Raw genomic sequence first — 12,336 nt, forward strand, 5'->3', positions numbered from 1 at the left:
TAGTTGCAATCTCAGTCTTACACATGAGTTTGAGTGTATGCCTATAGATAAGTATCTGTCTGAGTTTGACTCTCACAGTGTTGCTAAAACTCAGGTGCAATACGCATTTAAAACTGTTGTGTATGAGGAGCTTGAGAAGTACTTGAGAAGAAGGCAGTTGGAAGTAGTTGAGCAAATGCTTCCATCATCTCATTGCAGTTTAGGTAGACGTCATTCAGTGACTACAACAAATTTGGAAACACATTTTTAGGAGCACACCTATCCTGAATCATTTTAATAAAATTGTACTGAAAAAAGTGGAAAAAATTAGAATGTTAGAATATGTCAATACAATTTAAAATAAAATAGAAATAGAAATTTTGTTATTCTTACCGATTCGGCTGAATATGCTTCATCTGGAGAGATGTATTTCCTTGTCCTTTGTAAGTACCACTGCATATACTACGAGTACTGATACAAAGGGTGATCATCGGGAAAACCATTTACCACATAGATTTCCCGATTATTCCAAATTTGAATCCACTGGTTATGTTTTTGTGGCCAATTGTAGTCATTTTTCTCACGTAGATCCATCTTGTGTTGTTTCTCTAGATTAATTGGATCTCCACTAGTTATGTTTTCAGAAATGTTAGTGGTGATTAGATGTTGCGACCACCTAAAATGTAATGTTATATGAAGTTAGTATTATATAAATAGTTTGAAATATAAACTATTATAAATTGAAAAAAAAACATTGGAAATTTTTTTTACCTTTGGACTAAAGGGAATATTTGTAAATCATTGTCGTGCAGTCTTGGTGCTAGCATTGGGATGCGGTTATATGCCCACGACTATAGCAGATGCCAGCGTCCTCCAATTTCAATCTGGCGACTAATGAGCGCCGCACGACATAATCTGCGATATAGACATGCCATGGGAGATACATCAGGTGGACTCATGACCCTGATGTGTCTAGCATGAGGAAGCCTCCAATCATGCATAATATGAAGGCTCTTGCATGTTGTTCAATGACAACATCATCAACACCTTCTGGGAGCACATCAAAGGTTGAGTCTAGCCAACTCATTTGGATCATTTGGCCCATAATCTGTTTATCAGTTGGGATTGCACCCAACAAGTTGTGACAAATGATTTCGAAATTTGCGCTTGTAATTCTAGTAACAGTAGCTTCATTAACGGGTAACCCAAGTTGGTATATGACATCTTCAAGGTTTACAGTGCACTCGCCAATAAGTAGATGAAAGGTATGACTCTCCGGCCTCCACCTCTCAACTAATGTTGTAATGAGGTGATTATTGATTTTGATTGTACCAATATTGAGAATGTGCCCAAATGCAGTGTTACGAATAACTTCTAACATCGGTGCAGATGATAATTGTTGCCAAAAATTGTATCTTGCTTGAAACGTAACCTCTCCACCATTTCATATGTTGGTGGAGACATGGTCTTTTTGAAGGTTGAGAAGGGAAGGGTTAATAGGACCTGGACCAATATGTTCCATTTTCGGACTAAAGATGTCGGGAAATATATGGAAGGTATGACTCTCCGGCCTCCACCTCTCAACTAATATTGTAATGAGGTGATTATTGATTTTGATTGTACCAATATTGAGAATGTGCCCAAATGCAGTGTTACGAATAACTTCTAACATTGCTGCAGATGATAATTGTTGCCAAAAATTGTATCTTGCTTGAAATGTAACCTCTCCACCATTTCATATGTTGGTGGAGACATGGTCTTTTTGAAGGTTGAGAAGGGAAGGGTTAATAGGACCTGGACTAATATGTTCCATTTTTGGACTAAAGATGTCGGGAAATATATGGAAGTAATTTGGAAGGGAAGAAGGATTTTGATTTGGTGTGAGAATGAAGGGGAGATTGTTCGAATTTATAAGGTTTGGAAGTCGTGGATGGGGTTCACGAATTCGGGGTAGTCGTGGATGGGATCCACGACTTCGGGGTAGTCGTAGATGGGGTCCACGACTTCGGGGTAGTCGTGGATAGAGTCCACGAGTTCCTACCTGATCGTGGAAGTTGTGCCCTAGTCGCGCATGGATTTCTAGCCCAAACCCTAGCCTAGGCCAAAGTCGTGGCTGACATCCACGACTTTCATTAAAGTCGTGGACACGGTCCACAATTTGCATTCAAAAGCCTACACGAATCTCGTGGGTCTGATCCACGAGATTCATTAAAACCCTAAATCTGCACCAAAGTCGTGAATGCAGTCCACGACTTTCTTTAAATTCTGGTGAATCTCGTGGGTGTCGTCTACGAGTTTCATTGAATTTTATAGGTATACGGATAATTTGAAAATATAATTAAGATGTGTATTAAATTTTGGTTTTAATGAGTGTAATTATTTAGGTTTTAATGAGTTTAATTATTTAGGTTTTAATGAGTGTAATTATTAGGTTTTAATGAGTGTAATTATTTAGGTTTTAATGAGTATAATTATTTTAAATTTGAATGTATTACACAAGTTAATGTTACACAAATAAGAATTTCAATATATTACACAAATTGTAACATTACATAAGTTAGTTTTGGCTTGAACTTTGACCGATTTCAATACTTCTAAATGGACATTTCTTCTTATTGTGTCATTCACTCTTACACCACCCACATTTTTTAATTTGTTGGATTGAGAATCATCCATTTCATTGTGTATGTGTGTAGTTTTTGGTCTTCTAGTGTGATTCCTATGCATAAAGAGATTAGGAATGAAGGTTAGACCTAAATAAGAAGGCCAATATTCTTCATTTTCAATGGGTTGAAACTCATGTCCATAAACCTTCTCCAAGTTCTCTAACCTATAAATTGGTGAGATAAACTGCCCATAATCTAAGTTCAATGACGCACAAGTAGCAATAGCATGAGAACATGACAATTTAAGTGATTGAAATTCCCCACAATCACACCAATTTTTGATTAGTCTTACTGTGTATACTCTTGAGTGTCGGCTACCACCGGTACCAGCAACTTCAACCTTCGAGACTCCTGATTCCCGTGAAAAACTTCGTACTATTTGACATGAAGCTTTTCAGTTATTTTCATTAATCACCTTAGTCAATTCTTCGCAATAGACATGACCTGCCCTTATCATGTTAGTTGCTTCATTTCTATGGTGTACAAACCATGAGTTCAGTATATGATATGTTGCTCTAACAAGTGCAGTAATTGGCAAGGCTTTTGCTCCTTTCAGAATAGCATTAACACATTCTGCCAAGTTTGTCCTCATATGGCCGTAACGTCTCCCATCATCATATGACTGCGTCCATTTTTCTTTTAGGATCTTATCTAACCAAGTTGTTGCCCTCGAGTTCTTTTGACACAATAGAGCAAGCATTCGCTTGAATTGAGGCTGCATCAATTCATACCCTACAACAAGTCTATTATTATTAACATAAATCACATAAACAAACAATTTAACATAAATCACATAATTTCAATACATACTCATTTCAATGACTTTTTCTTTCATATCATTATCTCAGAACTCCTTGTTGAAATTGCTAGTAACATGACGAATGTAATATACAGATTGAGCATCACACCATTGTGGGAGCTCAGTACGAAGTGGACCCAACAAACTTGTACCTCTATCTAATATTATACAAATATTTGGTTGTGGGTTAACATATGTCCGAAGATTGTAGAAAAATTATTCTCATGTTTCTTTGGTCTCTCCTTCCACAATGGTAAATACTACTTGAAATATACGTCTATTACCATCTTGCGAACTAGCTATTAGCAATTTTCCAGTATATTTTCTAGTAAAAAATGTGACATCCACTTGAAGTATTGGTTTGCAAAAACCAAATCCTTCAATGCATGGCTTGAAAGCCCAAAATACCCTATCAAGAATTAAAGTATTATGTTCTTCATGGTTATATGTTGAATATCTTACAATTGTACCTAGTTCCTAATATTGGACAACATTCAACCAACGAGGTAACTCCTTGTATGATCCCTCCAAATCACCATAAATTTGGGACATTTCTATTTGTTTAGCAATCCAAGTCTTCCTATATGTCACCGTATAACAAAAACGAGTGACTACTTCTTTAACTAATGCTTTAATTGATATACTAGGATCTTCTGATACTAGTTAAACAATGCAGTTTGCGATGAAAGATGAGTTCAATTTCATGTGATCTTGAGAAATATTAGTGGATACACAAGTGTGTCTTCCACTAATTTTTCTAATCTCCCAAATATCACGCTTCACACTTTTCGATGCCCGAAGACTCCATTCACACTCAACGCCATAATATTTATATTTTGTAACATATCTATCTGGCCTAGACTCATCCACATGGTAATCAACAGAATTCCTAATATGAAATTGTTTTACAGCATTTATTGTTGCTTCCTTTGATTCAAATTGCATACCAACAAAGAGATCATTATCCACATTAGTACTTATGTGAGTACTTCTATATGGAAAATCTTGTTCAGACTGATAATCAATGCTAACAAAAAAAGATGAAGGAGTATCATATGTTATGCTAACCGGTTCACTAGTGGTAATCTAAACATCATCATCATCGTCATCATCACATAGCTTAATGTACTCCTCATCACTAAAATCACTAACAATATCTCTAATAATTGCCATCTACAAATAAACATACAGTAAAATATAAACATACAATATTTACAATTAAACATACAGTAACATTAAATAAAATTAACAAAAGTAAATGAACTTGAAAAATATAAAGAAATTTTAGTTACCTTCAATAATCACAGTTCTTCAATTACAAATTACCCTATATTTCTCATACGTTTTCTTCCTTCGGTGTGGTTTGAGTTGGGACGGGAGCTTATATGTTGTTTGGATATCGTGGATCCAACACATGACTTGGATCTCGTGTTCGTGGTCCACGAGAATAGCATGGAACTCGTGTACGGGGTCCACGAGATTGCCATGAAACTCGTGTCCCTGGTGCACGACTTATAGAAGGCTGACACTGTGTAAGGAAATCATGCGTGGGGTCCACGACATTGGTAGGAAATCGCATTTCCCATACACGACTTTGCTGAAATCGTGGATGCCATCCACGAGATCCACACAAAAATACCACATTCATGTAATTAATTCAAAAAGTACCCCAAATATGGGATAGTGTAGCCAAACTACACTACCCACATAATTTTCCCATTTAATTGATTGCATACATCACACCTACCCATATCTTTTTATAATTCTTATTTCCTTTGTCTTGGATTAGTGAATGAAAGTGAACCAATAACATATTACATATTTTATAACTCAATATTATGGGATATTTGATACAACATACTATTTATGGAAATTTTGATAAATAGCTACATAAGAGAAAATTTGATGACATTTAATATTAGATATATCATTCATAGAAAATTTGATATTGCACATACATAAAAACCCATATTCAACCGAGTTTAAAAACCCATTTTTTAGACGGGCTACATAGAGTCAGATCGAACTGGCCCGACAAGCCAACATTAAGAAAAAGGAAACCAAGAACTTATTGAATGATTTTGTTTGTGAAAGTAATTTATTGTTTTTCAATGTAATTATCATTTTTTTTTGTTAGTTAATTATTTTTATAAGCATACTAATTTAATCATTTAGATAATGCAGACGATGAAGAAGAAGATTTGAAAGACGTTGATGGTGGTAGTAATAGAAAAGTGGAGAGATCTTCTTCTAATAGAGCATCTAATGTTTAAAACTTAGGAGTTAGAAGCTTTATTGTGGACTAAGAATCTAAAAGTTTAAAACTATGTTGGTTTGTTGTTTAGAATTTATAAGTTTTAAAATAAGACGGTATGTTATTGTGAGAGTGTGGAATTTAGTTTGTGATTTTTTGTTTTAAAAGACATTTATGAGACGTGATGATTATTTATTTTTTAAATTATGATTGAGTTGATTATAATTATAATTGTGTGTTTAAAAAAACGGCTCAATCCACTGGCCTGCCAGCCATGCCAAATATTGGTTGAGCTATCATTTAGAACCCTTTGAGCAATAAGGGTTGGACCAGTCCATATTTTGGCGAGCCAAAGACGGACTGGGCTGACCCGTATTGTCACTCCTAATAATGGATACATGGATGATGTTTCTAAAATTTTGATAAATGGACAATGGAAATTTTGAAATTGGATGCATGGAAAGTTTGATACTTTTTTTTACATAAGTTCCCTTGTCATGAACATTTTTTATGGTATAGCATTAGCTATTAATATTATTATGAATTTATCAAGCTGAAAGAATCTACCATTGTTAGGGATGGCAACAGGCACGGGTAGTAGTAATTCGTTTCAAAATAAGAGAGCATTGCCATATCTACATGTATCCGTATGGGTATTCGCGTGTGAGTTTTTCTCGGGTATTTCTGGATATTCGTGGGTAAACAAGTACCCGTGGATTTCATGTATTATAAATAAATTTATAACTTCCTACTTCTATTATGTTTCAAATTTTTGTGTCTTCTGATTGAATATTTGTCAAAAATGCTAAATCTATTAGTTTTATCTATTTGTGTGATTCGTTGTTCTCATTTCCTTAACGAAGAATATATATTTTTTCAAGTGGTGCACCATAAAGATAATATAATAATCATATAAATAACGAGTACTCGCAGACGCGGGTACCAGAATACTCATACCCGCCCATATGTGCTACGAGTATTTTTAAAAACCTGCGGGTATCTGTTTGTGACCATACCCATACACGTACGGGTTTTACCTATGAGTATGAGTTTTTTTGTCATCCCTAGCCATTGTCGTGGACATAGTAGTTAAACTCTCGATTTAACTCGTAGGATCGGTAGATCTTACGAGTTTTCAAGAGCTACCAAGTTACGTGCGCACTTTGAATGCGATGTCACCACCGTTTGTGAGATCGTCGGGGAAGATCGTAGGATTAAAATCGCCTAAGATCTTACGAGTTTATGATTTTATGGCAAATGCCACAAATTGTGAAATCTCAATCTTCAAAACCTATATAGAGGGGGGAAACTCATGCCGAGTGTTCTTTTCTTTGAAAAAATTCTCACTCTCTCGTCTTTGAACAAAATATGCTATGGGTAGATGTTTTTTTTTATTCTCTCTCCTTTTGTTGTGCTATCTCTGCACAATAGTCATGCCTCTATACATATTTGCTTCCTTATATATGTGTGTGGTGTTACTTTAATATGCATATATTTTGATGTTGAAGTTTTATGAAGTGTTACTTGTTAATTTTGTTATTTATAGCAATAGAAAAAGCTGAATTTTTTTTTATTTTGTGTATATAAAGAAATTCAATGATAGGATCTTATGATCCGTGTTACGATCACACGATTTACGTTTTCATCTACTCCTTCTGATCTTACGTAAGATCTCGATTTTGTCAATTATGGTCGTTGACATAATCATGTATACATTGGGATGAATAAGGTGTTTTGTTTTTGTGTTGTTTTAATATTCTTACTTGTGATTTTCACAACACCAAATTGTTGAGGGTAATCCACTTTTAGGTGAGAGAGAAATCAGCTTTATATTCAATTTGGATCATTGATTTAGTTTTTTGTTAATCTCTTCCTTTTGGGGGCTTTCTACCTAAACTTCGTCCATTTCTATAATTCCTTTATTTTCTTGAGCATCTTAATCGGGGGAGTATGTCTATCACTGCATGCATGTGTAAGTAGTTGTTGAGTGATTGAAAAATATAGTTAAATTAAAATTTTAATAATGATTGTTTTTCTGAGCAATCATAACAAATAATACATGAAGATGATATAATTTGTGTACAGAAGATGTGATCCCCTTAATAACACAGAGATTGAAGTGTTACCTTGCATATTACTGTGGTCTTTCAGCAAACAAAAACAAGTAGTGAAGTCTTGACATTTCCCAGGTAAGAAAAAATGAGAGCCCTCAGAATTAATAATATAATTTAACGTAAAGATCATCTCTATTAGTACTACACAATAATACACTAATGACAATATGCAATAACATATATAGCATTTTATTTATCATAAAAAAATATTTTTATGATTCAAAATATGAAAAGAAACAAATATTTGTCTCTCCATTACTTTACTTTGGGAGGATCTTTGTGTAATTTAATTATGAGAAACATGTTCTTTCATTTAGTATTGGGACATATTTTTTCTATCACTTCATACTCTCACACTTTATACACCTGATGTAACACCTTTCTTTTTTTGTACTATAATCAAGCGTATTTTCCATTACTTTGTAAATACAGAATTAATTTCTTTTTAGATGTGTTATCAACTAATGTTACTCCTAGTAATTGAACCTTTGACCTATTAATCTACTCAGGGGTACAATGAAAAATTATACTAGTAGACCAACAACTTGAACGTAGGATTAACTATAATAATATAGTACAATTATCATTGCAACTACCAAAACATTGAACAAATAAATATAATAACACAGCTAATCTGGGAAGAATAAAAATAAGAGTGAGACCATTCTAGTGAGTCTTTTTATAATGTTCTTAAATCAAATTATTTTATAGGTAAAAACTGGGGCACATAAGCTATGGTCCGTGCTAGATGAAGAGTGAGACCATTCTTGTTACTTAGTGTTGAGAGTGCTGTTTGTAATCTAGAAATGTTTTCAGGTTTGTATAGTTTAATAGATTCAAGAGAAATATGGTGGAATGCTATCATTCCTTATCTGATACATCTCTTGAACTCACTGAATATTTTGATCACTCGTGCTGTGATGTATCTGTTGAGTGCACATATTCGGATTTTGATTAGTCTAGTGTTTCAAATTGTCCTAATCTTTTGTGGCTTCCAAAGAAAGCATGTAGCCAATGTGACACTACAATACAGTGTGTGGGTTGCATACTTGGCAGCAGAAGGGATTGCTATCTCTGCGCTGAGCGTTCTCTCAGCAGCCAGCAAAGAAAGTTCATCCGATCCGAGTTTCATAACTGAAATGAGCTGGGCACCATTTGTTCTTCTGCATCTTGGTGGACCTGATACCATCTCTGCCCTCGCACTCGAAGATAATGAACTATGGCTACGACATGTGGTTCAGCTAGCACAACAGTTACTAGCAGCACGTCTCGTTGTAAAGAGCTCTTGGATTGGCAGCAGCCTTAATTATGTTACAATTCCGATCTTCATCGCAGGACTAATCAAATATGGTGAGAGGATATGGGCTCAAAGGTTGGGAAGCAGCGAAAATTTACGAAATTCCATCATTCCTCCTGCAGATCCAGGACCGAATTATGCAAAATTCATGGATGAGTACACCGCAAGAAAAGACGAAGGGTATAATGTTTGCTTAGGAGATGTGATTGATACTACTCCCATAATAGCATATCATTCTCAAGGGGCAATAGCAAATGACACCATTCCAGATGCCTCTGCTATACATGATGGTTACACTTTCTTCCAAATTTTCAAATGCCTGTTTGCTGATCTCAGTCTTAGTTATCAAGACCGTGAAAAAAGCCGAAACTTCTTTCAACATGATAAACAAACTTGGGAACATGCTTTTAAAGTAACTGAGGTTGAGCTAGAATTAATGTATGAGAGGCTATATACAAAGTCAGTCATAACAAACTCAATTTCTGGCATTGTCCTCAAAACTGTGAGCTTTTTTTGTACACTCTCTGCATTTATTACCTTCTGTCTATTAGATAAAGGACAAGTGGATATTGACAAGATTATTATTACAATTGTGCTTTTCACTGCTGCTATTCTTTTTGAGATTTATGGGTTCATTGTTTTACTTTGCTCAAGTTGGTCAATGTGGCGGTTAAGCGACATTAAGAACTGGAAAGTTGATCTTCTCTACTGGCTCATCACATGGTATCAAAGATTGTTTAAGCTATCACACACTAAGAGGTGGAGTAATGAGATGAAACAATTCAATTTTATAAGTTTTTGTTTGAAAGATAAGCCATTTAAATGCATCCAGAAACTCCCTTTCATTAATAAGTTCCTCAAGAAGTCTTATTACCAACCCTCAAAAACTGTCCCTTGGGAACTGAAAAGGCTCATTTTCTATCAGCTTAAGCTGAAGTCTAAGGATGCATCAGATATGAAAGCATGTAAAGAGTTATGTGCTCGCCGGGGTGATGGAGTTCTTCAAAATTTTCGAGTTCACGAGAATCTTGACAAAGAGTACTATGAAATTATTGATTGGAGCATTAATGGAGTAGAGTTTGATCAAAGCATTTTGCTTTGGCATATTGCAACAGATCTTTGCTGTTGTGAAGATGAAGGTAGTAGCTCAAATAATACCAAACTTCAAAGTTGTGAAACAAGCATATTGTTGTCAAATTATATGTTGTATCATCTTGTTGTAAGCCCTTCTATGTTGCCTACTGGAATAGGCCAGACCAGATTTGAGGACACATTATTTGAGGCTAATGAGCTTTTACAAGAAAGAGAATACATATCAGAGAGTGTCAAAGCTTGTAAGATGATACTTCGAGTGAATACAGAAATTCTACCATCTCTGGTTAAAGGAGATAAAAACAAGTCGGCGTTGTTCGATGCATGTAGGCTTGCTAAATCCCTACAGGATTTAGTATCAAAGGAGAATTGGACCAATGAAAAGAAATGGGAGATGATTAGTTATGTTTGGGTGGAGATGCTGTGTCATGCAGCATGCAATTGTAGAGGGTTTCTTCATGCTAAGCAACTATGCAAAGGTGGTGAGTTACTTACTCATGTCTGGCTTTTAATGGCTCATTTTGGTATAACTGAACAATTTCAAATGTCAAAGGGTCATACAAGGGCAAAGTTATTGTTGAGCTAAAAATATTTGGGGAGTAATTCAAGTTCTTGTGACTTCATTGTTCTGCTCACTTTTGTTTTCTTATACTTTATCTCTAAAATTGGGTTCACATCCTATCTGGTTCCGGAGGGTCCACAGCATATAAGAATGCTCATTCCTATTTTGTGTTTAGCTAATTACATATCATAGTATGCAATATTCTAACGTTATTTATTATTATTGTAACTTAAATTTGGCATTGTATGTTTTATAAGGATTCAGTGAGGACATATATAATTGTACCAACTTCTTGTTATAATTAATTTTTGACCATATACTGCAACACATTTATCTTAGAATAAATGAGATTGGAAACTTTCAAGTGTTGAAAACATAAACTATTGGTTGACCTTAGTGTAACTATTTATATTTTTTTTGGTACTGCTAATGGTATCTTTTCACCCTATGGGTCAGGAACTAACCCATTTGAGAGTTACTGAACTATTGTCTAAACTTGATGCACAAGGTCAAGAAAATGGACACTTACAAAACATGTCACGTCAGATATAAACAACTATTACATTTACTTTCCATGTTATTTTCTAGAGATGCATAGAAATAGTTCTTCATGTTGGAACTGAGTTGTTGCTCTTCTTCTCAAAGGAAGCTTTTTTCCTTCTGTTTGTTTTTGCTTTCTCCATTTGTTTCTTCAAGCGCTCGCGCTCCTCAGAAAAAGAAAAAACTACATTTCACATATTTTGTCTTTAAACTAACAATGCTATTACTATTAGAAATGCAAATAGGAAATTAATAATATGAGCAATGAAAATGACAAGTTTTTTCTGTAAAGTCCACTATAGAAATGAAGTACTAATCAAAAACTAAAGGAACAAACTGAAAACACAAATTATATACCTCATCAACTAACTCTATAAGTGTAACATCAAACTTGAGTTGCTTGATTGATTTTTCCATCTGAGTGTTACAACCACAATAAAAGAAAAGGCAGAAGATTACAGAACTACACTCATCCAAGTAAGATATGGTTCAACAAAGAAGACTCTTGAAAAATTGAAGTAGTTAAGAGAAACTGACTTTACGTTCTCAATCTCTTGTTTAAACGTTTCAAGAACATGCAATTATATTTCATGTCTAAACATGTTAAGTAACCCTACATCCAAAACTATGTTCCAAAGCACATACAGAAATGCATGAACAAAATATCAGACTGAGACCATTCTAAAAGAAAGGCCTTGAACAAGAAGCTAAGGCCTAAAAAAACAAAGCAAAACGCCAAAAATGAAGAATGCAGTTTGCAGACACAAGATATACACAGAAAGTAACCTATCAATGGCATGCATCAACTCAATCAATTGAAGGTGGGCCAAAAAGATCACAACAGATGGAGCAAGGGAATAAAAAAGTTTCAGGTTGTTTTTAGATATATGATGTCACGACCCGATTTTCAAAATTGAGTGTTCACGTAGGGAAGAACTAGTGATGGTCAGCATGAAACAATTAAGGGATTCCTAAAGAAACCAAAACTTACCCTTTATTTATTCTTTTTGAAAAGAGCAAATGTATGATGTAC

The 12,336-nt window shown here is 34.7% G+C and overlaps 1 protein-coding gene and 1 long non-coding RNA gene across 2 annotated transcripts in view; one reads left to right on the top strand and one right to left on the bottom strand.

Moving 5' to 3' along the window:
- LOC109360541 overlaps positions 1-6,907 on the bottom strand; it is a 19,229-nt gene extending 12,322 nt beyond the window's left edge. Inside the window, exons 1-2 of the long non-coding RNA XR_002109183.1 lie at positions 6,781-6,907; positions 3,385-3,388 (exon numbers count right to left, since the gene is read on the bottom strand). This is a non-coding gene — a long non-coding RNA (uncharacterized LOC109360541). The remainder of the gene's footprint in view (positions 1-3,384; positions 3,389-6,780) is intronic.
- Positions 8,619-10,787, top strand: LOC109359803. The gene has a single exon (XM_019604500.1). It carries the CDS (start codon positions 8,619-8,621, stop codon positions 10,785-10,787), a length of 2,169 nt encoding a protein of 722 aa, XP_019460045.1.

Source organism: Lupinus angustifolius, chromosome LG11 (genome assembly GCF_001865875.1).
Source record: "Lupinus angustifolius cultivar Tanjil chromosome LG11, LupAngTanjil_v1.0, whole genome shotgun sequence".
NCBI lineage: Eukaryota > Viridiplantae > Streptophyta > Magnoliopsida > Fabales > Fabaceae > Lupinus > Lupinus angustifolius.